Below are 25,698 nucleotides of genomic sequence, written 5' to 3'. Positions count from 1 at the left end.
AACGTTTAATTATTTCAACTCATTTATTTTTCTTGCTTCTTATCAGTCAAAAGTGTCCTCTTGCGAATTAATAGCCTGACGTGTACACTCCAAAATACAATTATCATCATTATTATGGTGTGCTATAATTAGTATTTTGTTTACAAACGCACATCAAGAACTAGGCTAGCGGCCATTATGACTATTTTAACGCCATTGACACTGATGGAGCGCATTCCTTGACGTAATTAATAAATTAATTCGTACGAATAATTTGTATTCCAGCGTTGAACTTGCATTAATACTATACGCAATTATACATTCTTTATAATACTTCTGATATGGTTTACGACGTACAGGTCAATTAGGGTTAAGTTTACAACTCATTTCTCGCGCAATGGGAAAATGTGTTATAAGTTATAAGAGACAACCTAGGCAAGGTGTCGGTGTAAATCATAATGTAATGATTCATTGTAATCATTGTACCTGTTCAAAATATTACTGTATTTCCTCAAGGGTAGAATTAAAGTGCTTAAATACGATATCCAGGATATAATATAACTCTAAACAAAACATTAAACAGAATTCCTATGATGGACGTCATAAAGCACAAGTATTCAGCCTCATGCTATTTCGAATTTAAGAAATGTTACTGTATTATAATTAACACCTAGAAAATAATGAGAACGTGCCGTGTGTTCTTAACATTCAAATGTATAGCGAAGCTACAGAAGGAGATAAATGGTAATAACGATGAAATGATAGCATTTAATGTATGGTGCCTGAAAGAGAAAGGGAGTCATTTGAATTCCAACAACAATGGGGCCCATGTCAGACCTACAATGTGAAGAACAAGTAAGGGAAGATTTCTGAAGGAATTACATTATCTAAATTAAGATTAATATTACAATTACCGTAATAAATAGATGAAATGTCAACAAGGTCTACCCCACGGGGATGTGATGATGCTGATAGCATCGTTAAACTGACTTACAAACAAGGGTCTGAGTAAACATGAATTGAGTTATCGAACGTCCTGTAACAACACATCGAGATAAGTGATCAACTTTGAAGGGTCAAGCGAGTCAGAAATAGATGAACAAGGAATTATAATTACTGTTACATAGATACAGATAAAATTTATTTCATTCTTCACAGGTAATTTACATGGTCGCAGTTCAAGAATACAATAATGATAATGATGATGGTAATTAAGTATGACGTCATTATTTTTGCAATATATATATATATATATATTATACATCATTTTCAGGATAAATTAATGATATATTGATAAGATTTTGACATTCCATAGTCAGCCAATAACAGACAGAAAACAAAACAGATTCCACCGAAAGAACAGCGATGGAAATGAGCCGCTCTGAGCCCGAAGGATTTCATTAGGTTGCCATGGTTAAACTCATGGCACAGACTGCGCACGCCCAGTGCTGCTACGCTAAATATCAGTGATTCTAGGGCAAGATTAGTTGTAATGATAAAGTGACGTGTACATGATGAACATAATCGGTTTAAAAACATTGCTGCGGGAAATCTTGATGAAACACAGTATTAACCCATTTCTGCAATGAAATACAACATATCACCAACGAAATACGAATAAGATGACATTACAGTTATAATGTCATTTTTCAGTAGATTAAAAACGTGGAAACATGGCGCTAGAACGCAGTAAATCAATACTTATCGACGGTAATAGATACATACGATGGAAATCATTATTATAAACATTAATCATTATGTTACTCAATTTTAAAAAGCCCCCAAAATGGTGTGGTGTGTATATCGTATTGAACTGGAATTCATTTTTAAAAAGTGGGTACCAAATCAAATATTGCCAATTATTGTATTTATTTGTTTTGTGTTCTCCTTCACTTCATTTAATGAACGACCTTAAATCGATATCGTGAAATTGGTTTAAATTGTTGCGTAATGATGATCAATCAAAGTTTCACCAAAGATATGGCGCCTATTTATTTGTTTAATTAATTATAAATATAACAGAAATGTTAACTGATACCGCATGTTTAATGGGAAAACAGAATCTCCCTCTCACTAATGAACCATAATGTAATTGCCACAACGTTTTTATTTCCGATATTGAGTTTAGGTGGACATACAGGTGCAGTTATTGACAAAATAATCCTTCTACTAACATGGCCTACTTCGTCAATCACAACACGAAGAGACACAACGTCTGACAACTCATTAGTGTTGCCTGTGATATATCCTTTAGGTTATACATGCCCATCCTCTAAGTGTTACATAGCCCTGTGCCTGTTTTTTGCAAGGGTGTATGTGTATCCCCTTGTAAGTGTTACATAGCCCTGTGCATGTATTTTGAGAGGGTGTCTGTGTATCCCCTTGTTAGTGTTACATAGCCCTGTGCATGTGTTTTGAGAGGGTGTATGTGTATCCCCTTGTAAGTGTTACATAGCCCTGTGCATGTGTTTTCAGAGGGTGTCTGTGTATCCCCTTGTTAGTGTTACATAGCCCTGTGCATGTGTTTTGAGAGGGTGTCTGTGTATCCCCTTGTTAGTGTTACATAGCCCTGTGCATGTATTTTGAGAGGGTGTCTGTGTATCCCCTTGTAAGTGTTACATAGCCCTGTGCATGTATTTTGCAAGGGTGTATGTGTATCCCCTTGTAAGTGTTACATAGCCCTGTGCATGTGTTTTGAGAGGGTGTCTGTGTATCCCCTTGTTAGTGTTACATAGCCCTGTGCATGTGTTTTGAGAGGGTGTCTGTGTATCCCCTTGTAAGTGTTACATAGCCCTGTGCATGTGTTTTGAGAGGGTGTCTGTGTATCCCCTTGTTAGTGTTACATAGCCCTGTGCATGTGTTTTGAGAGGGTGTCTGTGTATCCCCTTGTAAGTGTTACATAGCCCTGTGCATGTGTTTTGAGAGGGTGTCTGTGTATCCCCTTGTTAGTGTTACATAGCCCTGTGCATGTGTTTTGAGAGGGTGTATGTGTATCCCCTTGTTAGTGTTACATAGCCCTGTGCATGTGTTTTGAGAGGGTGTCTGTGTATCCCCTTGTAAGTGTTACATAGCCCTGTGCATGTGTTTTGAGAGGGTGTATGTGTATCCCCTTGTTAGTGTTACATAGCCCTGTGCATGTGTTTTGAGAGGGTGTATGTGTATCCCCTTGTAAGTGTTACATAGCCCTGTGCATGTGTTTTGCAAGGGTGTCTGTGTATCCCCTTGTAAGTGTTACATAGCCCTGTGCATGTGTTTTGCAAGGGTGTCTGTGTATCCCCTTGTAAGTGTTACATAGCCCTGTGCATGTGTTTTGAGAGGGTGTATGTGTATCCCCTTGTAAGTGTTACATAGCCCTGTGCATGTGTTTTGAGAGGGTGTCTGTGTATCCCCTTGTAAGTGTTACATAGCCCTGTGCATGTGTTTTGAGAGGGTGTCTGTGTATCCCCTTGTAAGTGTTACATAGCCCTGTGCATGTGTTTTGAGAGGGTGTCTGTGTATCCCCTTGTAAGTGTTACATAGCCCTGTGCATGTATTTTGAGAGGGTGTCTGTGTATCCCCTTGTTAGTGTTACATAGCCCTGTGCATGTGTTTTGAGAGGGTGTATGTGTATCCCCTTGTAAGTGTTACATAGCCCTGTGCATGTGTTTTGAGAGGGTGTATGTGTATCCCCTTGTAAGTGTTACATAGCCCTGTGCATGTGTTTTGAGAGGGTGTCTGTGTATCCCCTTGTTAGTGTTACATAGCCCTGTGCATGTGTTTTGCGAGGGTGTCTGTGTATCCCCTTGTAAGTGTTACATAGCCCTGTGCATGTGTTTTGCAAGGGTGTCTGTGTATCCCCTTGTAAGTGTTACATAGCCCTGTGCATGTGTTTTGCAAGGGTGTCTGTGTATCCCCTTGTAAGTGTTACATAGCCCTGTGCATGTGTTTTGCAAGGGTGTCTGTGTATCCCCTTGTAAGTGTTACATAGCCCTGTGCATGTGTTTTGCAAGGGTGTCTGTGTATCCCCTTGTAAGTGTTACATAGCCCTGTGCATGTGTTTTGCAAGGGTGTCTGTGTATCCCCTTGTAAGTGTTACATAGCCCTGTGCATGTGTTTTGCAAGGGTGTCTGTGTATCCCCTTGTAAGTGTTACATAGCCCTGTGCATGTGTTTTGCAAGGGTGTCTGTGTATCCCCTTGTAAGTGTTACATAGCCCTGTGCATGTGTTTTGAGAGGGTGTCTGTGTATCCCCTTGTTAGTGTTACATAGCCCTGTGCATGTGTTTTGAGAGGGTGTCTGTGTATCCCCTTGTAAGTGTTACATAGCCCTGTGCATGTGTTTTGAGAGGGTGTCTGTGTATCCCCTTGTAAGTGTTACATAGCCCTGTGCATGTGTTTTGAGAGGGTGTCTGTGTATCCCCTTGTAAGTGTTACATAGCCCTGTGCATGTGTTTTGAGAGGGTGTCTGTGTATCCCCTTGTAAGTGTTACATAGCCCTGTGCATGTATTTTGAGAGGGTGTCTGTGTATCCCCTTGTAAGTGTTACATAGCCCTGTGCATGTGTTTTGAGAGGGTGTCTGTGTATCCCCTTGTTAGTGTTACATAGCCCTGTGCATGTGTTTTGAGAGGGTGTCTGTGTATCCCCTTGTTAGTGTTACATAGCCCTGTGCATGTATTTTGAGAGGGTGTCTGTGTATCCCCTTGTTAGTGTTACATAGCCCTGTGCATGTGTTTTGCAAGGGTGTCTGTGTATCCCCTTGTAAGTGTTACATAGCCCTGTGCATGTATTTTGAGAGGGTGTCTGTGTATCCCCTTGTAAGTGTTACATAGCCCTGTGCATGTGTTTTGAGAGGGTGTCTGTGTATCCCCTTGTTAGTGTTACATAGCCCTGTGCATGTGTTTTGAGAGGGTGTCTGTGTATCCCCTTGTAAGTGTTACATAGCCCTGTGCATGTGTTTTGAGAGGGTGTCTGTGTATCCCCTTGTAAGTGTTACATAGCCCTGTGCATGTGTTTTGCAAGGGTGTCTGTGTATCCCCTTGTAAGTGTTACATAGCCCTGTGCATGTATTTTGAGAGGGTGTATGTGTATCCCCTTGTAAGTGTTACATAGCCCTGTGCATGTGTTTTGAGAGGGTGTCTGTGTATCCCCTTGTAAGTGTTACATAGCCCTGTGCATGTGTTTTGAGAGGGTGTCTGTGTATCCCCTTGTTAGTGTTACATAGCCCTGTGCATGTGTTTTGCGAGGATGTCTGTGTATCCCCTTGTTTTGACACATGCATTATTTGGCCTGTAAGTAGGCCTATAACTAAGTAAAGTTAGGCAAGTATCCCAAAAAAAGTCACTAAAATGAACAGTCTATTAAATTGTAAATTTGGTGAATATGCGATATAATGAATAAAGTAGTTGTCTCCCGTGTATTATACTATGCTGCCTATTGCACAATAATTACAGTGTCTCTATTTTTTCTTCTCCTGCGATAAAATAGCTTAACCTTGAACTAAGGGATGTACAACAAACCATCTGTTGATCACATTTTTTAAAAACATTGTTAGCGATCGATTTTAGGTTATTTTTAGTACTTTAATCATATGAATTTTATTTTCATTTCAATATTTTAATATCAACATTGTTACAAAACCTAATATAATTATTTATAAGCATCGGTATATTCCTTTATGATCAAGATATTACATTAACGTAACAATATGAATGTTTTAGTTAGTATTGTAGCAGATGGAAGGAGAACAAAAGGTGCATGGCTAAATAAACAGAAAGAGATGAAGATAACACTTATGTATCTAGAACCAGCTGGAATATATTGCATGACTGTATGTATTATTATTAACAGTATTATTCACAAGTATTTACTCATTCCAAAACTGTAGCTCTGACTAAATCTAATACAGGGCGCCCTCATGCAGGAAAACTTGAACTAGAAAGTGAAACATGAAACAAGAGGATCGACGAGAGTGAAACATTTAAAAAATCACTCAAACCAAGGCTGAAAATGTTAATTTGAAAAACAATTATGATCCTTTTACTAATTAAATTGAGTTAAATAAAATATACTGTGCGAGATTAATTAACGATAGTAGGTAATGATATTGATAATGATTGTGTTTGATAATGTTGCTATTAGTATTATTGTGATAAGGAGGCATATTACTTAAGATAAGATAGCTTTTATTCGTCTACCAAGTGGAAATAATAATGCTTGTCTCGTAATATACAAAGTTAAAAAACAGTAAATGAAAACAATAAAATAAAAAGCATTTCCATCAAGTATTAAACCCAAACCAAATCAGACATTAAGTTATCTACCACCAGTCCTTGGTTGTCCGGATAATACTGGAGGGAACAAAGTAGTCTCCATTTAAGGAGTCTCATCCTACCGATTGGATTATTCAATTGATCAAGTATGACCTGATAAAGAGGTCGGGAGATATCCAACAGAATGCGACTGGTCTACGACTTTTCTCTAGTTGCTCAAGGAGCATCTCCTCCACAAAGGGAAGACTTAATTCCATAATAGTGGATGTGGATACTTAAGATAATATTTTATATTTTTCTTTATGACGACAACGGTTACGTCACTTCATGACGATGAAGATATCATTTTTATCAAATTTAAATATTCTGACTTGCTCATACTACACTGTATTGTCTAATGGTCACTTGGCCTTTAAAATGTTAAATAGTATTTAGTAATCAAGACTGTATTAAATTTAATTACCAAGAAACAGTAAATTTGATATAAAATTAATCATGAATATATCAACGAACAACAATCAGATTCGCTAGCAGACTGATAAATTCTGTGCATCATTAGCAGTCCAAAGAAGAAGAAATCCTCGAGAGGCCAGATGATGGTCGTCATCACTCCGGAATAGTATCATCATCTAGATGCACCGTTTATAAAATAACAACGTTACAATACAAATTATCTATAAATTTAAGCTGATTGAATTATTGACAAGTGCATCGATTATTTCATCACCTACAGCAGCGAAGTAGGCGAGACAGGATGATAGTAGAGAATATTGTCAACGGTGCCTTCGATTCTTACTAAATGCTTTGAAAAGCTTTTAAACATAGTCCACGCGAATTAACAATTCACACTAATTATATACGCGTACGGCGCATCATAGTCATCAATGTTAGCACTTCAGTTCAGACTAATTATAAACGCGTGCGCATCATAGTCATCAATGTTGGCACTTAGCACACAGTTTAGAGTTATTAAACGTATATAAAAGTATTAAATATCAAAGAAACTGTATCATGTTCCCACATAGGCATAATGATGTTTATTACACCTAGCCCTATTTTTTGCCAAGTAGGGTATAAATACTCGACCGATATTATGCATATGGAAAATTGTATTCAAAGAAATGAAGCATATACTAGGGAAAATAAACTCATCACGAGCTATAGAGAGTCATGAGCAGCTTAGATTTTAGACATGATAACAAATCGTTTCTTAGTTAAAAAAAAACTAACCGGCCAAAACAGTGTTTTTACAGATTTAATTTAATCTTGGTAAATCTACACTGTTGTACAACATATATACGAGGAAGATATATGGTAAGCTTCGCCTTTTGCAAAAAAAAAAACAAAACAAAAAACAAACAAACTACCATAACGTCGGGAAAATGCTTTCAAAAATGTTATTTTATCTTTTATAAACATTAAATTTAATGATGGTCATTATAATATTTTATTTTTACAAAACCAGAACGAATAATAAGAAACATTATTATAAAATATGCACAAAAATATTATTATAATCAAAGCAGGTCTAACTAGCGATGTAGCGATACAGTGTGAGTAAGCGGTGCATATACAATGAAATCAATCATATTGTCGGATGAGTAAAGAGAAACAACAAATAGAACGTGCTGTTTAACCTCTCATCACGCACCATTCAAAACTTACAATTAAAAAAAAAACACACACACGCCAACAATCGTTATCACCTCTCGTCTGATGTAGTGTTACTTAAAAAAGCATTGCATTTGCGCATGCTTACATATAGATCAGAGTTGTGATAGATTCCCATTACTTTATTCCGCAACAATTTTGAATTGCGTGATATAGGCCAAATCACGAAGGCAACTTTTTCTAATTATGTGCATTATCTAAAAACAACAGTAATCAATGGATATGATGTTTCCACTGATAATGTATTAAAGTTCAGTCATGTGCATTAAGCAGAACATGGTCTGTTGCTATTGGTTTTTGTGCTGCGTCATGCAAATTTAACATCCCACAGAGAATACAAAAAACTTCAACAATCATTATTACACCTGATCTGTTGTCAAACATTATTGATGATTTCTAGATAAAACCATTATTTAATGTCTCGCATGCTTGTAATAGTTAAAGAGTCCATAGAGCACACGTCTTGCATACAAACCACTGTGAACACAATTCATACAGGTCGCGATGTCCAATTAGTGATTTTCATACTCGAGTAAGGCGAAGGTCTCGTGTAATAAACAACTTAGAGTTCGTATTATATTGGAAAAAAAAAGACCTCAGGGGATTTAAAAAGAAAATAATAAAATAATATTAATAACTGTAAGTCTGAGTAATTCTAGATATACGATTCATCGCTAAAACAAAGCAAACACAAATATTCTTTACTTAATTTGAATCATCTCTATATTATCTATAATAGATTAAAGTAATCACAAATTAACATTTTCTGATTGATATTTTAACATACCACTATACTAAATGTAGTCATTTTAAAATGCATTCTTTTATACAATACTAATTAAATGTTTTTATGAAATACTGTAATACTTTATAAAATAAAATTATTCTGATTAAAATCATGGTATTACGATAAAAAAAAAAAAATTAAAAATAAACTAATAACTAAACTGTGTAATTAATAAAATAATCAGAGAAAATATAACTAAATATTATTTAATAATTTCACCATCCAGCTCAGAGACTGATCCTATTAATTGGAGGCTAAATGAACATGAAAGACCAACTCATAGTAATCAGGGGATATGAACCTAAATGATCTTATTATTCGGAGGATAAACGAACATAAACAGACCGATATGTCTAAATAATCCGAGGCTAATGAGCATAAGATACTTACCGATGTCTTTATTAATCGGAGGAAATGAATTAACATGACCTCCTGACATACAGAAGCTAAATGAACACGGGAGACAGATCGGAGGCTAAATGAACATGACCTCGTGACACACGGAGGCTAAATGAACACGGGAGACAGATCGGAGGCTAAATGAGCATGACCTCGTGACATACGGAAACTAAATGAACACGGGAGACAGATCGGAGGCTAAATGAACATGATCTCGTGACATACGAAAACTAAATGAACACGGGAGACAGATCGGAGGCTAAATGAACATGACCATGTGACATACGGAGGCTAAATGAACACGGGAGACAGATCGGAGGCCAAATGAACATGACTTCGTGACATACGGAAGCTAAATGAACACGTGAGACGGATATCGGAGGCTAAATGAACATGACCTCGTGACATACGGAAGCTAAATGAACATGTGAGACGGATATCGGAGGCTAAATGAACATGACCATGTGACATACGGAGGCTAAATGAATACGGGAGACAGATCGGAGGCTAAATGAACATGACCTCGTGACATACGGAAACTAAATGAACATGTGAGACAGATATCGGAGGCTAAATGAACATGTGAGATCGATATCGGTGAATAAATTAACATGATACTTGAGAGACCTGTCTCAGTAATATTTTGAGGCTACGTCGTCGACCTGGATCTCTTTGAAAATAAACATTAGACCTAATGTGTCATATAAAATACATGACGGGTATTTGTGTCAATTATCCTATTATTACATGATTTTTCGAAAGTGACGCAAATTAATTTCTTATAATCTTGCCAAAATTTGCAGATAAATTCCAATAATAAACCCCATTGTTTCCATAGTGTGGATTAAAAATGATTCGCTTTAATATCTTAGTTGCTCTTTAGTTAACATTAGTCCACTTTTTTGGACACTTATTTTAATGATAATTGTCAGGTATATCCCATTATCGACGTCATACGTTGATATACTAAAGTCGTTATTTGTAGCGAGTCTAAAATTGTACGTGCGTCGAAAAAAAAAAGTCGGTCGTCGGTTGAATAGGTTACACACGGCAGCCGTTAACATAGACTAAATATCTTGCTTCTGTAACACTGTCTTATGATATGTTATTAGCCAATTATTGTTTCGGGAACAATTTCAGGTGAAGGTTTTAACCTTCAGTAGTTAAAACTATACGTTTGTATAATGAAGTTAAATAGTAGAAAATTAATGATTATATTGTAAATTTTATTTTATTCTCTTTTCTTCGGTTTTACGTAGCCCTCGACCCAGTTAAGTTCATTACAATCTTTGTTAATTGTACTAAAAACAAGAAAAGTTATTAATAATTATTTGATGAAAGAAAAATAATTATGATTTACATGCGTTGGCGGATATTAATTTACGTATATATCAAAACGACCCACAGGGCCATTGCAGCATCTTTAAAAAAATATAAAATAGGCAATAAAAATGCACATAAACTTGTATTGATTTGTGCTATTTGCTATTTGGGTACTATCATTTAAATAATGACAATTTCTGCATTGAGCTGGCATTGTACGTTTCCATTGTGAATACCTTGTTTATATGAGCATGTTATTCCCTTGTGTTAATGGCTTTATAATAATTATGTTTATTCAAATAGAATAAACTAAAAACTCTAAAGTCTCTGAACAAAGTCGATCAGTAATAACTCTTCCCGTTGAGCCAATTTATTCTGTATAGTATTTATTTACAAAAATGCACATCGAATTTCATCATTCGAAACGATTTTAAACGATTTTTCTTTTCTTTTACGAGAAACTTGGTAATGTACAACTAAATTGGGAAAAACATGAATGATATGGTATCCGATAAAAGAAATGCGTAAAAATGTAACTAATCTGAACCTTCAGGGTTGAAGAATATTACACAATTTTTTTCAAGGAACAGGAAACACTTAACCATGATGGAAATAAAAATTTCTGAACGAATAAACAGTCGAAGATGTCCATACTATAAAAACTATTATATAAATATGGTTTACTTTTCCATTCCACAAACTAGATTTTATCTATTGGTTGCTTTGGATAATAAATCAATAACTAAATAAATGCACCATTATCATTATATAGAAAACTGCTTTTTAGTTTGTTATTAGAACGTTTTAGTCTTGAGCCTGTTTTCTTATATACTTTATAAAAATACATGTTAAGTAAACAAAAATCGTTTGCTTTCTGATTGCTGACAGTGGTCTGACTATGCGCAATGGCATTATCAGTTTAACTGCGGCGTTCAGGTTTTTTTCGCAACACAAAGCGGCATTTTATTTCATTACATAACGCTAAAATTCACAATGAATAATTTTATTGCAACATGGTAACATAAAATACCGATGTAAACTAATCCCTCGGCGATATGAATAATACGTATTGTGTAATATCTGTTGTACAATAGCCCGCAATAAGCAAAATGCCCGCAGGTAAAAACAAGTAGAAAATAGCTTTTAATAGAAAACACGGCTCCAGCCATTCTATTATCTTTCAATAACATCTTTTTTACACAAACATAAATAATACCATTTTATCTTCTTGAACTAATTTTGAATACTCTGTTTATGACATTTAAAATGTAGGTCGTCGAATCAATTGTTAACATATTACCGATAAAATATGATCATTTTGGCATTATGTATCATTACCACCTATTAGTATAATTATTAGGTCAGGCAAATATCAGCAGCATCTTTTTTAGGTTATACTATTTTTACAAAAATTATGAATAAAACAAATTTGATAACAAAATATTCAATACAAAAATATAAAAAATAGCATATCATCTGGTGTGATCATAAATCAATCGGGTATGCTGCCAAGCAATGATACGACTGACTTGGCTAAACAGGTCAGGCATGCTGTCATCGACGCAACGAAACTTATAAGAATGATACATTACTGTGTTTGTATCCATTTCACACTCCTTACCCAACAAGTTTCTACCGAATTATGTTATAAAGTCAGATGAACATGTTTTTTTCCCAAGTAAAAGTTATTAAACATACACAGTTTAATATTACCGGCTAATCTGACCTCCAACCCCTTCACCATCAAACATTTAACATAAATATTCAATGTTCATCTTCCTGATCGCGACGATTGATTCGGAGCAGTGACACCTTAGTTTGAAAGTTATCCGTTTTCAAGTACAGTATTATTAAACGAACTTCCAATGATACACTGGTCATCTAAAAAAGAGAATGCGCTTTTGCATTTTAGCGGTACTGTTTAAGATGACATTGATAACTTTCGTACACATTAGATGATTACAAATCACGTTGTATTATCAACACGGCGCAAAAAAATATAAAAATTCATTAAAAAGCATTATATGATTGAAAACAAACCATATAACAAAAAAAGTGAATGCATAGTAATTATTAAAATTACAAAAAAAAAAACAAAAAAAAACACGTATATGTAAAATAGCGTAATAATATTGACGACTACACTGACTGGACAAACTTACGGATGAAAAACTCTGGAAAACTCATCAACGAAATATTTGTCTACCATGTATATCAACATTTTATAAATATCTATTGGTAACTGAACCTAAACACATTATTCAACAATTCTTTTAGTGGAGGAGAGTGACTTCCCAGCACAGAATCAATAAGCAGATAGAGGAATTTCAATTTCTCACTACAAGTTGTGCAAGGAACCATCTAATTTATTCACTTTATTCAATCTATTTTGTTATTACAAAGTTGAACATTAAAATGTGAACTTTAAACATTAATTACTCAATCAATCAATCAAGGCTCAAATCCCGAAGGATACAAAACCTATGTATTTTTTCTTGTAATTAGACTTTTGAGAATGATGTTATACGATGCACAAGAGTACTTTTTGGTACGTAAAATGATAGCGTCTATGAAATATACCTTTATGGAGTCGACGAATATTGGGTGATTAACACGAACTAAGCAGGTCTGTGTTGGTTATGTATGTTCGCCTAATCGAAGCTGCATAATGTTTAATTATTTTTTATTAAATGTTTCATCAAAGAGACAATAATAGGCCTACTGTCAACATACGTTATTTTGTTCCTTCAGATATTCACATAACCGAATAAACAGAACGAATGATATTAAGTCTATAATAATATCATTACTGTATCTTTATCGTTATTTAGATTTTTTTTTCTAAGAAATGAATAAGGTCAATGCAGCTATGGTGATTTGATACGCCATCCCGATCGTTAATGTAAGACGTTTCGTTGTTACTTTAATCCAGAGAGCGTGTTAAATGCATAATGTACGCAGTAAAAACATGACAATACATCAGAACACGTGAATATGATACGGTCAGTTCAACACTAAGTGTTGTTTGTTGTCAGGGAAACCTGTTCATCATTCAAAAACATGTCGACTTATTGAGTAGGGTTTGATTTATAACGGTTCAAGTACGAACTAGTGCACAAAATGAGAACTTTGGGGAACGGGAGAACCCCGTTAAATGGGGCCAATTTTAAACTTTGTCCCTTCCTCGTTATTATATAGCCTTGGTCAAATACAAATACAAGGCATATACAGTATATCATATAGGCAGATATTGTTTTAAACGTAGCCGTCCTCTCTATACTATACATATAATACACATTGCACCTAAAACTCACACATTTAAACTCTATATGTTCATTTTTCAACTTTTACGTATTTGATAATTATTCTACGCATTGTACGCTTATGTGCGCCCATAACTCATACTCGTATACATACATAGGTCCATTCTAAATGTCCGTCTATTTCTCACTATGTGCGCCCATAACTCATACTCGTATACATACATAGGTCCATTCTAAATGTCCGGCTATTTCTAACTATGTTCTATTACGCCTATGTTCTAACTATCCATCCAAACGAATTAGATACGTTTGTGATGTGGAGCTATTTGTGACGACGTTTGTTTTTGCGAGATTCGTAGTAGATTGGATGCCAAGGTAAACACACACATATTGTGTTTGTATAAGTTATTAGATGTACATTGGCGTATTTCTTTAAGTTATTACATGTACCAGACATCTGAACACAGCACGTATACATTATCTAACATAATAATGTATTGATGAGTACAAATGACCAAAAGCAGACAAAAGCCACATTCACTCCAAACAACAATACATGCTTTTTATTGAAGGTCTACGTTAATGGCGCTTGTAACCCTAACAAATAATTATACTGTAGTATCAAGAAAAGTGTGATGATTAACATTATTCGTACGTTTGCCAAATCATGTTTTGATGAACAGTAAACATTAAGATTAACGTTGTCTAGAACGTCACGCGTCTTTTAAAACCGTCAGCTTTGCGACGGCCAGTTTTTATTACTGAATGTGCTTTCGCTTCAAAATTGCTACAATCCTTTAAGAGTAGCACAATGCATGTTCCATGGCAAGATAATGTAAATGCATCCAATTGTATCAATAAGATTAGAAAGGTAAATTAGTTTTATTTCTATCAAATAGAGGTACGTAAACAAAATAACAGTTATAATAATTTAAGTAAACACACACATAACTCAATAATTGCTTGACGGGATTCTCATCATAGACAGAGCACTTTATATAATGAGATACGTTGTGTATTTTGAACTAGGTGTGAGCATAGGTTATTATATCTGATGTTATAAGTCGTGTATTTGTATCATAACTAGACTCGAGTATATCTATTTTGTGTTGTTACATAACAGATAGGGCCTAGGCCTACTCCAATTCATTCAAACTTTTATATTTAACAAAAAAATCATTGCTGTGGCCATAACATTTTACGTTTCTATATCAATACTAAGCATGTTCGATTATTGAAAAGAAGTGAACGATTTCTAACAGCTATTTTATTATTGCAATTATATTATGACCGTCATAATTTTCATTTCATTAGTAAAATCGAAATTGATACGGTACCGCGCATAAATGCTATTTAAACATTCTAACATACCGCGAAACACATCATTACATACCACATTCATTTTTAATTATGATTGATGTTTTAACAGATATAATGCATAATGCATGTGGATCTAATATTCAATTTTTAAACAACACTTAACGTAAGTCGTCGAACATAATGCCTGAGCTCTCTGGAATTTGCATATCAATAAGTTAGTTGAATGGCGAATCTTTCAGTAAAACACAATGCTTTACAACATGTATTGAAATAAAACATTAAAATACATTGGATCCTGTCAAACGATGGTGAGTTCAGAATAGTAGGCCTACACTATATCCCCCAGCCCCATAGAAGTTTTTCAGTTCAAACTCGGATAGTTAAATATTTGTTTTCCGTGTCTACGGCGTATAACGTATCTATCGAAATGATTGATTATTACCTCCGCCAAGGAGGTTATGTTTTCACCCTTGTATGTTTGTGTGTGTGTGTGTGTGTGTTTGTGTGTCTGTGAACAGCCTGAAGGCCAGAGTTTTTATCCGATTCTCACCAAATTTGGCAACAATGATCTATGCCCCAAAAGCTCGGACGAGTTCGAATTTGAGGGGAAAAGGTCATAGGTCAAGGTCACAACTAACAAAAAACTATTTTACTGCCTAGAGACCACAGTTTTTATCCGATTCTCACCAAACTTAGCCACAATGATCAATGACACATCATATAATTGTGGTTAAATTTTGGAGGGTCAGGGTCAAAGATTAAGGTCCACAAAAAACAAAAAAAAAAGAAAAAAAAATAATAAAAAAAAAAAACCTAAGTGGGACTTGAACCAGCGATCTCAACTGTGAGAGGCTGGATACATAACCATTACACCACACTGTCATCCACAACTTTGTAGTGTGCAGTTAACATATTTAGACTGAGAACTAATAAAAAAAAAATGTAAAAAAAAAATATTCAGGGGGCATTTTATGTAGGGGAATTTTACAGTAGGCGGAGGTTTGTACTCTCGGAGTACCCTCTAGTTATTATTATTATTGGTACATATGACCGGGTCAAACTCCGGGGACAAAAGTTGGTTCTTATAAAGATAAAAAACAAACACACACTCAAACCACTTCATGCAACTGAGTTTTCGGTCTATGTATTTGTATTGATATTAGTTCATAGTTCCAGTAGCATAAACATGAATTGACACACTGCAACACTTAATACAGAAATAATGGTTGATTTTCAGTTATTTGAAGGTTACATACACCATCACGTCTAATAGAATAAAAGAAGAATTATAATTTGACTGATTACAGCACATTGTCATAAAATATGAAGAAAAAATCACAAAATAGTTAGTAGCACTTTCGCTTCAGGGTCATAGGCAAAACCACGTTTCTATTACAAGACAAACATCAGTCCTGATACAAGACAATAATATCAGGTGTACAGTATAATCTTGTAGATTTTGCTCAAGCCTAAAGTAAAACTACACAAGACATACTTCTTGTGTGATTCCGTTGTAATATGAATCTACGAAAACTGGAATTAAAATGCATGAGTATTTTGTTGACATATGTCAATATTATCATCACAAATCTGTTATTCTCTGAAGTATTTTGATCATATTGATAATATAATAATTTTAGACAATTTCATCTAATATGAAGGTATGAACGTTTTATTTACCTAGACAGTTATAATGATAAATAATTAATAGGCCTATGATTGTTTAAATTTGCCATTATATAAAGGGCCATACTCTAAAAACTGGTCTAAAACATATTGATATGATTATCCTTATACATAATTTTCTAATGGAGGTTGAACGTACGATATGGAAATAAATAAATACAATTATCATTGGAAAATAATTTTCACACCCACAAGGCTAATAACTTATTTAAAATTATTCAGATAATTTTCACGGTCAATGTAGTGAATTAAAAAATGTAGGATGGATTTAAACGTTGAACCATTTGTGACTGGCGTTTCCATCGATCCTTACAAAAAAACCCCGAAAAACCGTAATAATGTTAGGTATCTCATCTCACTATGGGTTAAGTTATGCTTATTGTATATATTGAGTTATTATTGAGTTCTTACAATGTTGCATTGGCACATTAATAAAGAAAGGTAATTAATAAAATGTGTATTTATATGTTATCTGAGCTAAATTTATTTAAGATTATTATATACTCTTTGAATGGGTCAACACAATTTGATTGACCATCTCTAAAACTGGATAACTGTTAGTCTTTTAGCTATAGCTACGCATGTTTCTTTATGAAACGGGGACAAGGAAAATGAATTCTACTAAAAATGAATCAATCAATCAATCATAAAAATATACAATTTATTAAATTAAATGTGACATAAACATAACTGGACTAGAAGCAATTTTATCATGATATAAAAAAAACCTATCGGGACTTTACTTCAAAGGATTAGAACCGGCCTACATTCTAAGAAAGGTGATAGCTATTTAGATAGCTGTTATTTTAATAAAAGAGCAGTGTTTTCATTGTATGTGTACGGTATTTTTGAAGTACATACTATATGCGAAAAAGCACGTCTTCCAAATTAGGCTCTGTGCAGCTGTCTAGTTCCTAGAGGTATAAGTGATAGACCTACGAATACTTAAATGAAATAGGCTATATTGATATAATTATATATAATAATATGTTGATCCTTATAGATTGATATTATATGTATATATTATATTATAATTGGTACCTTGCACTGTTGGTTGTAAGAGTAAAGAATAAAATACGATTAAAAGAACCATCTCGTCCCTAATGGTACGTATTGAATAATGTTGCTACAAATACCAATAAATAGATTATTGGTAGAGGCTGTTTTGGATCTTGCAAACATTAAATTAAATCACCAGATAAATGTATACCAGAGAATGTTTTGTTCAGCTACATACTACTACATGTTTGGTTCATGGGTTGATTGAAATGCCTTAATGACGAGGGTGATGACGGATGAGAACATTGGATTAAAATCGCAAGAGACGCTTAAAGTTTGGACATTTGCCCGAAGCAATGTAATACCGATCATCATCGGATATTACCTGTCGTGATACAATCGGGTAAACGTGTTTACAAGTGCTTATAATGATATGGGATGTTTTTATCGTCATGTTGTTTTAAGATGCCAGTACGACAGCTTTATCAAGCCGTTCTAATATAAATACTTTACATGCCTAAATGGTATTTTTTCCACTTTTGATCAGAGCAGTTACCGGTAAATATTCCCACCTCCCTGAAACTCCACGACCAACCTCCAAATTGAATAGAAGCCTAATCAAATAAATAAGACACTAACTTTAATAATAATAATAATAATAATAATAATAATAATAAACTATAGCAAAAAAAAACCCCAAAACAGTAAATAAATCAAATTGACGTAAATGATATTAAAACGGTTCATCTCATGTTGTGAATGTTAGCCTACTTAATCTGACTACATAGTGTAAAATAGAAATACCTAATCAATCAGTTGGGATAACTTTGCATGCTCTAATCCCGTGTAATAATCGTCTCTGTCTAATAATAATAGTGCCTACATCGTATTGAAAGGAAAATCTCAGAGGCCTCATTAATCACGCCTCATAACAGCGGACTAATCAACCATGATCTAATTACTATTCATATGTGACAATTTTTGTGCAGTTGAATGGATTATTAATATTATATTATTATTATAGCAAATAAAATCTTGTTATGGCTTTTGAATCATGGAGATCTCAAAGATCTAAAGACAAAGTTACCCACATAAGTTTGTGCTTTTCAATTTGAAAGTTAGTAATTATTCTGCTGTATGCGTATACCAATGCAAGACACTGAAAATGATTTACGCGAAAAGCTTCTATCAAATAATAACTAATTACGGAGTTTTTGAGATGGAATACAATGTTTGTTTCACACAAATATTGTTTAAATGTATTATCAATTTGTATGACAACATGTGAGCTAATAATAAAACCGGTATTGCAATCACAAAATATTGATAGCAACACTCACTTTTTCATGAGACACACAGACCAATTCTATACCGAATTTAAAGAAAACAAAGGTCTATCTGTATGTGCTCTGTTACCAAATAATTTTAACAATCCTCGTCAATTGTTAATCTGCAAATGGATTGGGGAACGGGTGGCCAAGATTAAGTAACATAAAATCATAATTAAGACAATTGATAAAAGGCTGGGAATAAGTTACAAATATCATCATGTTATAATATCTTCCCTGCTCCTCGAATACATTATTCACGTCCACTACTCTCATGATTAGTTTACCTTCTTCCAGACCCTATGTTTAGGTGATGAGCTGGCAAGCTGGCTGAAAATATGTTTGTTAAATCACTTTTGATTGATATGGCTGAACGAATATGAAAAATGAAATTCAATTCAGTAGGCCTTTTCACATTGCTATAAGAATAATGTGACGCTTTATTCAAAACACGTATTTAAATGAGTACCATATCATTACGTAAAGTGAGAATTGGGTGACTAGTTGTAACGGAATCCACATAATTATCCAAGTATCTCTCAAACAATGTTATGCTGATTATTCTTCAAGACACAGGCTATACTACTATTCTAAACATTATTTTTCTTCAATTTTTACCGTCAAATTCGAAACCTTGAACGCAAATACAAATGTAGTATAAAAACAATTGATATAAGCTATAATGCTTAATTGTCTTCTCAGAAATTAATTTTTCGGATACAAACAGGTTATGATTTACGTGTGAATCAAAGCTAACGTGTTTAAGATGAATTATCGCGCACGCTACGATCTATGGATTTGTTGGCTGGTGAATCGCGATGTCAATACATCTAATCCTCCATACTAAGAAAAGTAATTGTAAAATAATAATAATATCGTTGTTTTTCCAAGATATTTGTCATCTACGTCTAAAGGGATTGTTTGTTATAATATTTGCTCACATCAAAATAAATTAATGACACTCCTTATTACCACCTCAACGCATCAGTAGGAAAAACAATAATATCATTTACGGTGACGAAAAATGTCAGAGTTGAGTTGAGTTAAGTGAAAACACGAGCGTATTAAACCAAGGGATATACATTTTGTATTGTTAAATGATTAATTTTGATTCAATGAAATATTTGTTTTTAGAAGTTATGGTTTTAAAATTGTATCTATCATATTATATGCGGCATGAAAACTAGAAATTCTTTTAATGACTGCATGGCTGCGAAAGATATATTAATTTTTAGAGAACTTACAAACACGAAAGGTCACCTGCGTTTAATTTAACTCTTAAACGATTTATGCTCGCAATGAGTGAGGCTTATATATAATAATCATACAGTGTACAAACTCGATAGATTAACCGTGCATTATGTTACACGAATAATGACAATTGATGTTTAGCGGCGGGGATATTTCAAGAAAACAATTAGGAAAACGAATAGAATTTTATTGAATAGGATAGATATATTAAAATGCATAGGATTGACAAACATGATAATCTCTCAAAATGTCGACTTTGTTTAAAATAGGTTTGTTGTACGTGTCATAAAAAGTTTGCAATTATGTTTTTGACATGAAAATCTAAAATAAAATTGACAGGAAAATATATTACTATATTCGGTTTCAAATTCAATACTTATATACACAAAAAAACACAAGTAAAACGGTTCAATAACAAATGTGAAGGTTGTGCTGGATGCAAAAGAAGAACACGTGACAGAGCCAAATGGGCCTCACTTCTGTCCTGGCGATTAAACAAATTGATAATGGTGATGATTTGAAATGAGTATTTTCTTTAGCAATTGTTCAACTAAAAAATCAAGAAGATGAGACATACCATATATTTATTAATATTAGTGATAACGATGGCGTTGCATAAGTTTATAAAGTTACCGTACCGTATTTGATTTATGAAAATTAAATGCAATTCCAAATTATGATATTGGACCCATGTCGTATATCACCCCTGGTGAATACACACTCAACTAAATTGATTATATCCGGGTTGTCAAGTGCGTACCGAATTAATAACAAATCACGCGCGCGTGGTTGTGATAACTTACGTGCTGAATTACTTTCTCTAATAGAATTCTGAAATCATTAATTAGGAGGTTAACTTATATTATAAGGTATTACTTTACGGTAATATACCAGGATGGAAGTTGAGAAAGTATACTTTTGGCTTAATCACATTTAGCAGCAGCTTTGTTGATGATATAAGGAATATTGCTCGTTTTGGAATATCCATGACAGCTACCCATCACATTCTACACACATACATCATCACGACATTTTACTATGCATCTCATTATCAGGCTTAATATTAGCTTGCTATTGTATATACGTACAAAAACGATCTGAAATAATATCAATAACAGTTTACTAACAATATCAAGTCATCGTACACTTGGGTGCGGGTCGCAAAAGAGAAAGATGGGGGAGGGGATGGGCTCCACTTATTTAACAGTGAAATAGAGAATGTTCAATACTGTTGAAGATAAAGTATATAAAAATTGCACTTTGAGAGTATAAGAGAGGCTTTTTTGCCAGTTTTAACATGGGTTTGTACCCCGACACGGTACCCAACCCAACTCAAATTCTGTATTTTGTCAGTACGTGACGTGAAAACATATCCGGAAATTGGTGTGCGCGACAAAGTTTGTGCGCGCGAGATTCTTGATATTAATGCATCATTTAATAATAAACTATACATTGTTGCTTACCCCTTGACTTTGAAGATATTTCTTTCAACATGTTTCGTATATATTCATCTTTATTCAGGTCATCTTGATTCTCAACTACATGGAAAACAAATTCATAGCTTTTATCTCCAGTTTTGTTAAGTCCTACCTGGACACCGCCGCATGCAAAGAAAAAAGACCTTGACAAAACTTCAGGATTGTAGGTTTTGTCAGTCGAAGCAATTATCATTCCAATATGTTTCCATTCGTATCTTCGAAAAAACGCATTTAGAGTTTCCCCAAACATTGTGTAAGGAGAATGCACTCTGGTTAGTAACCTGAACTGTGATTGTTTGTCATTAAAATCCGCTGCCAAAGCCCCAACTGTAACCACTGGCATATCCCATCGGCTGGCCAGTCGAATTGCCGGAGCGGCACTATACTCACAGCACGGTCCAAACAAAACGTTACCCATTTTTTCATGGAATTCCACAGTATCTATCATGGGCGTGACATGGCTACACTCTGTATCTTTCCAAGTTACGTTCCTATTCAATCCCGACAAGAGACCAGCACTGTCAACATATTCTAACGCTAAATCTACGCTAGGGTGTACAAGATTAAATGTAAAAGGCGTCCTCCGGGACGGGAGAACCTCATTGTACGTCGTCATAAATAACATTTTAAGTTCATTATCACTGTTCACTTGTTCTTCACATATTAACGCCTCTACTTCCGTCACAGCCAGAAAAATCCACAAAAAACGTAAGCACAACATTGTCTCATGTATTCACGAAAGAGCTCACAACAACTAAGCAGAGAAGCATGAACGATGTATCATATTAACCAACGGCAAACGATACCCAAAAACAACGTCTGTATGGAGAACGGGTGCACAATCTAATTGGACTCACCTACCTCAACATGCGCCAGCATTCGGAAACAAAGTGTTTCATGGTTTACCTATGATTGGTTAATTCCAACGGAAAGTAGGAAAAGTAATGTCTAAACCACAAAACTGGTGAAGTGGGTCCGCTATCGTCTGCTTACTCAGTTCGGTGATAGATAATATGTAATTAATGATAATATACGCAAATCCGGTTGCCTTGTCAAGTTGTCGTTTGACAAGAACGAATCCTTTACACAAGATGATGAAACTGACGAGGAAAAATGACTTCACAACACGCTTACATCTTTCATCAAAATTGACTTCTTTTCGGCTACTCTATAATACAATGTTGAAGAATACTAGGTTGCTATTATCTGTCGCTGCTGACGCGTATTAATATGGTATTGAGGAAATAAGGCTTCGATATACGGTAATGAATTATGTCGGAGGACTGATTCTTATGTATTGTATATCAAAACGAAGACTAGATCAGCACTGTGATCTTATAATATAACATCTAACATAATAACATTGGTTAGATCACATTACTCATATTTGTTGTTGATAAACATTTAGTTGTTAAACTACTGCTAAACAAGAAGTCAATAAATGGACCGTTCAAAGTCCGTTGTACCGTAACTTATTTGAACAATCCTACAAAAAGATTTTTAACAATAAATGTGTAGGGTGTATAGAGAGTTTCAGGTCATCGACTTATATATTGATGCATGGTGATTAATGAGGAAATTAGGTTTATGAACAAGGTATTATAACTAAATTCAGAGGGCAGTTATAGCTATAGACTTAATCATACCTTTTATGTTTTATTCTTATTTAGGAAAATGGAATGAGCTATGTTACTATATATATGCCTATCGTATGGACATAAGGATAGGAGAGCTGGTGGCACTTTGTATCAGCTCAGTACCTAAAAGATACTGATGAGTTGATATGTCACCCCATGCCAGAGGAAATATCGATCTAGAACTCTTCAGCCATAGCAAGATACACTAATAGCATGCAAACGTCATAATAGAGGGACTGTAGAAGACGATAATCAATATAGGCCTATGGACGGTTTATGTCGACAGAAAATCGACAAGAACTATATCAACGGACAAATAAAAACTGCAGGATAGCGCTTTAAACTATAAAGTTTGTTTGTTTCCAAGGGGGTCCTAAAACATTGATGAAATTAGGTCGTCAACAAACCAGGAGGTATCATCCTTACAACAGGTGTTAGGGTTGTATACAATGTATATGCGCCAATGTACACACATCTCATGCCATAAGTGCCCTCCCTAACCCATAGCACACGCTTTTGTATAAGGTTCAGTCCCTCCGATCCTAAAACCTAAATCATAATTACGCGGCCCCTACTGATTTACGAATTCATAATTCTAACTTGGTTGTAACCCATCACGTCTGGTCAAATTGTGATTAGTCGTTTTATTGCAAGATCATGTATGGAAATATAGAGATGCAATTTCATGCGCAATTAACAAATATTCCTATAAGAATTCGATACAACTAGAGAGGTAACGAAAGACGGTTAACTATTTTATAGGCTTATCATACTGATTATTTAATTATTAACGATCATATGCATCTTGATAATTATATTTCGTATCATGGTTATATATCGCACAGTATCATCCTATTTCATCGGTAATAATACTAATTGTAATGAATAATAATTTATATTTATTTAGCGCATAATGCGTAAATCCACAGTGCGCTTCACATATGACTATAATTGAATTTTCTGTTTGCTAGTCTCCTGAAGAATCTTAATCTCACACATGGGTATAATTAGTACCGTACACACTTATCACCATGGCCAACAATCAAATAACTAAATTATATGACACTGTGTGTGCCTACTGGATGCGTGTATCAAACCATTGTAGTTTTTATCTGTTGATATTATTGATTTATTACTCCTATAATTATAATTATGTTGATTGAACGAAAGAAATAATTTATTTGATAAAAATAACGTAAAAACTCCATATATGAACAATTTGGCGACATCTGCGTTTCATAATCGTCAACTTTGGAAGCTGTTTGTAAAAACGGACATACACAATTCTTAAGCTTAACAAATCTATAATTAATGCATTATGTCAAAATAACAGATACGAACTTTATAAAAGATTAGAGATTTGTCGGTGATAAATGGCGCAGTAATGGCTTGCATTTTCCCGTTTGATTCGTCTCCATCTCAAGTCAACACGAGACAAATAAGACCAGAATAACAATACATGCGAGTTCCAATTACATTTAACATCAATTCAGACTTTTGTCAGAATTGTATTCAATCGTTCCAGGTCGTTGGTTACACCGATTAAGAGAATTATATGTTCGAAAGGTTGATTATTGATTATTATTTTGATTAATGCCAATGTTCTTTTCATTTATTAATCCGAATTATGTGAGCTATTGCAGCTACATCACGATGAAAGGATAATTAATTTCCATAAATTCATTATCTGAAATTGATTATTAACTAATGCGGTACTTTTAAAACAGGAGCAAATCATTGTCAATGTAATTTATAATATAATGCATTATACGTGAGGTATTTGGGATAGATATTGTACTTTTAAAACCCAATTCATTATGTTTTCTATCATCTCATAGGCATAGGCATATAACAACTGCTAAACTTTACAGATCTCACTTTTTGAAAAATATTATAACGAGGCATTTAATAAAAAGGCAAACTGCCTTAAAATGTGACATGTTTCGAGAAACTCTTCTCATCATCAGAACAGTAAACAACGCCTAGAGTGCTTATATACCAATAGGACAAGTTGTATGTACCAATAGGACAACTTGTCCTATTGGTATATAAGCACTCTAGGCGTTGTTTACTGTTCTGATGATGAGAAGAGTTTCTCGAAACATGTCACATTTTTAAGGCAGCTTGCCTTTTTATTAAATGCCTCGCTATAGTCGTTTTAACTCGTAAGTTTGGTGGTATTATTCATGATTGATAAATACTGTTAATTAAGTTAATGATATTTTTAAAACAATATGGTAATGGAAATTTTTATTCCTAATATGTAATTTTACAAAGCGCATTACTGGATTTACAATATTATTTAAAGAACGAGTTTAATATTCCTGAAT

The 25,698-nt window shown here is 34.2% G+C and overlaps 1 protein-coding gene across 3 annotated transcripts in view; it reads right to left on the bottom strand.

Annotated features, from left to right (window-relative positions):
* The window catches only part of LOC144836145 (atrial natriuretic peptide receptor 1-like), a 165,954-nt gene that overhangs the window by 81,042 nt on the left and 59,214 nt on the right, over window positions 1–25,698 (bottom strand). Inside the window, exon 2 of one of the 3 annotated variants that reach the window (XM_078691354.1) lies at window positions 21,717–21,791. The exons of the other annotated variants lie outside the window; for them this stretch is intronic. Coding sequence (XP_078547480.1) covers window positions 21,717–21,791 — 75 coding nt within the window. The remainder of the gene's footprint in view (window positions 1–21,716; window positions 21,792–25,698) is intronic. 3 annotated transcript variants of the gene reach the window in all.

The sequence above is a fragment of the Antedon bifida genome, chromosome 1 (assembly GCF_963402885.1).
Source record: "Antedon bifida chromosome 1, ecAntBifi1.1, whole genome shotgun sequence".
Taxonomy (NCBI): domain Eukaryota; kingdom Metazoa; phylum Echinodermata; class Crinoidea; order Comatulida; family Antedonidae; genus Antedon; species Antedon bifida.
The sequence above is the reverse complement of the archived record's forward strand: the minus strand, read 5'-3'. Positions and strand labels throughout refer to the sequence as shown.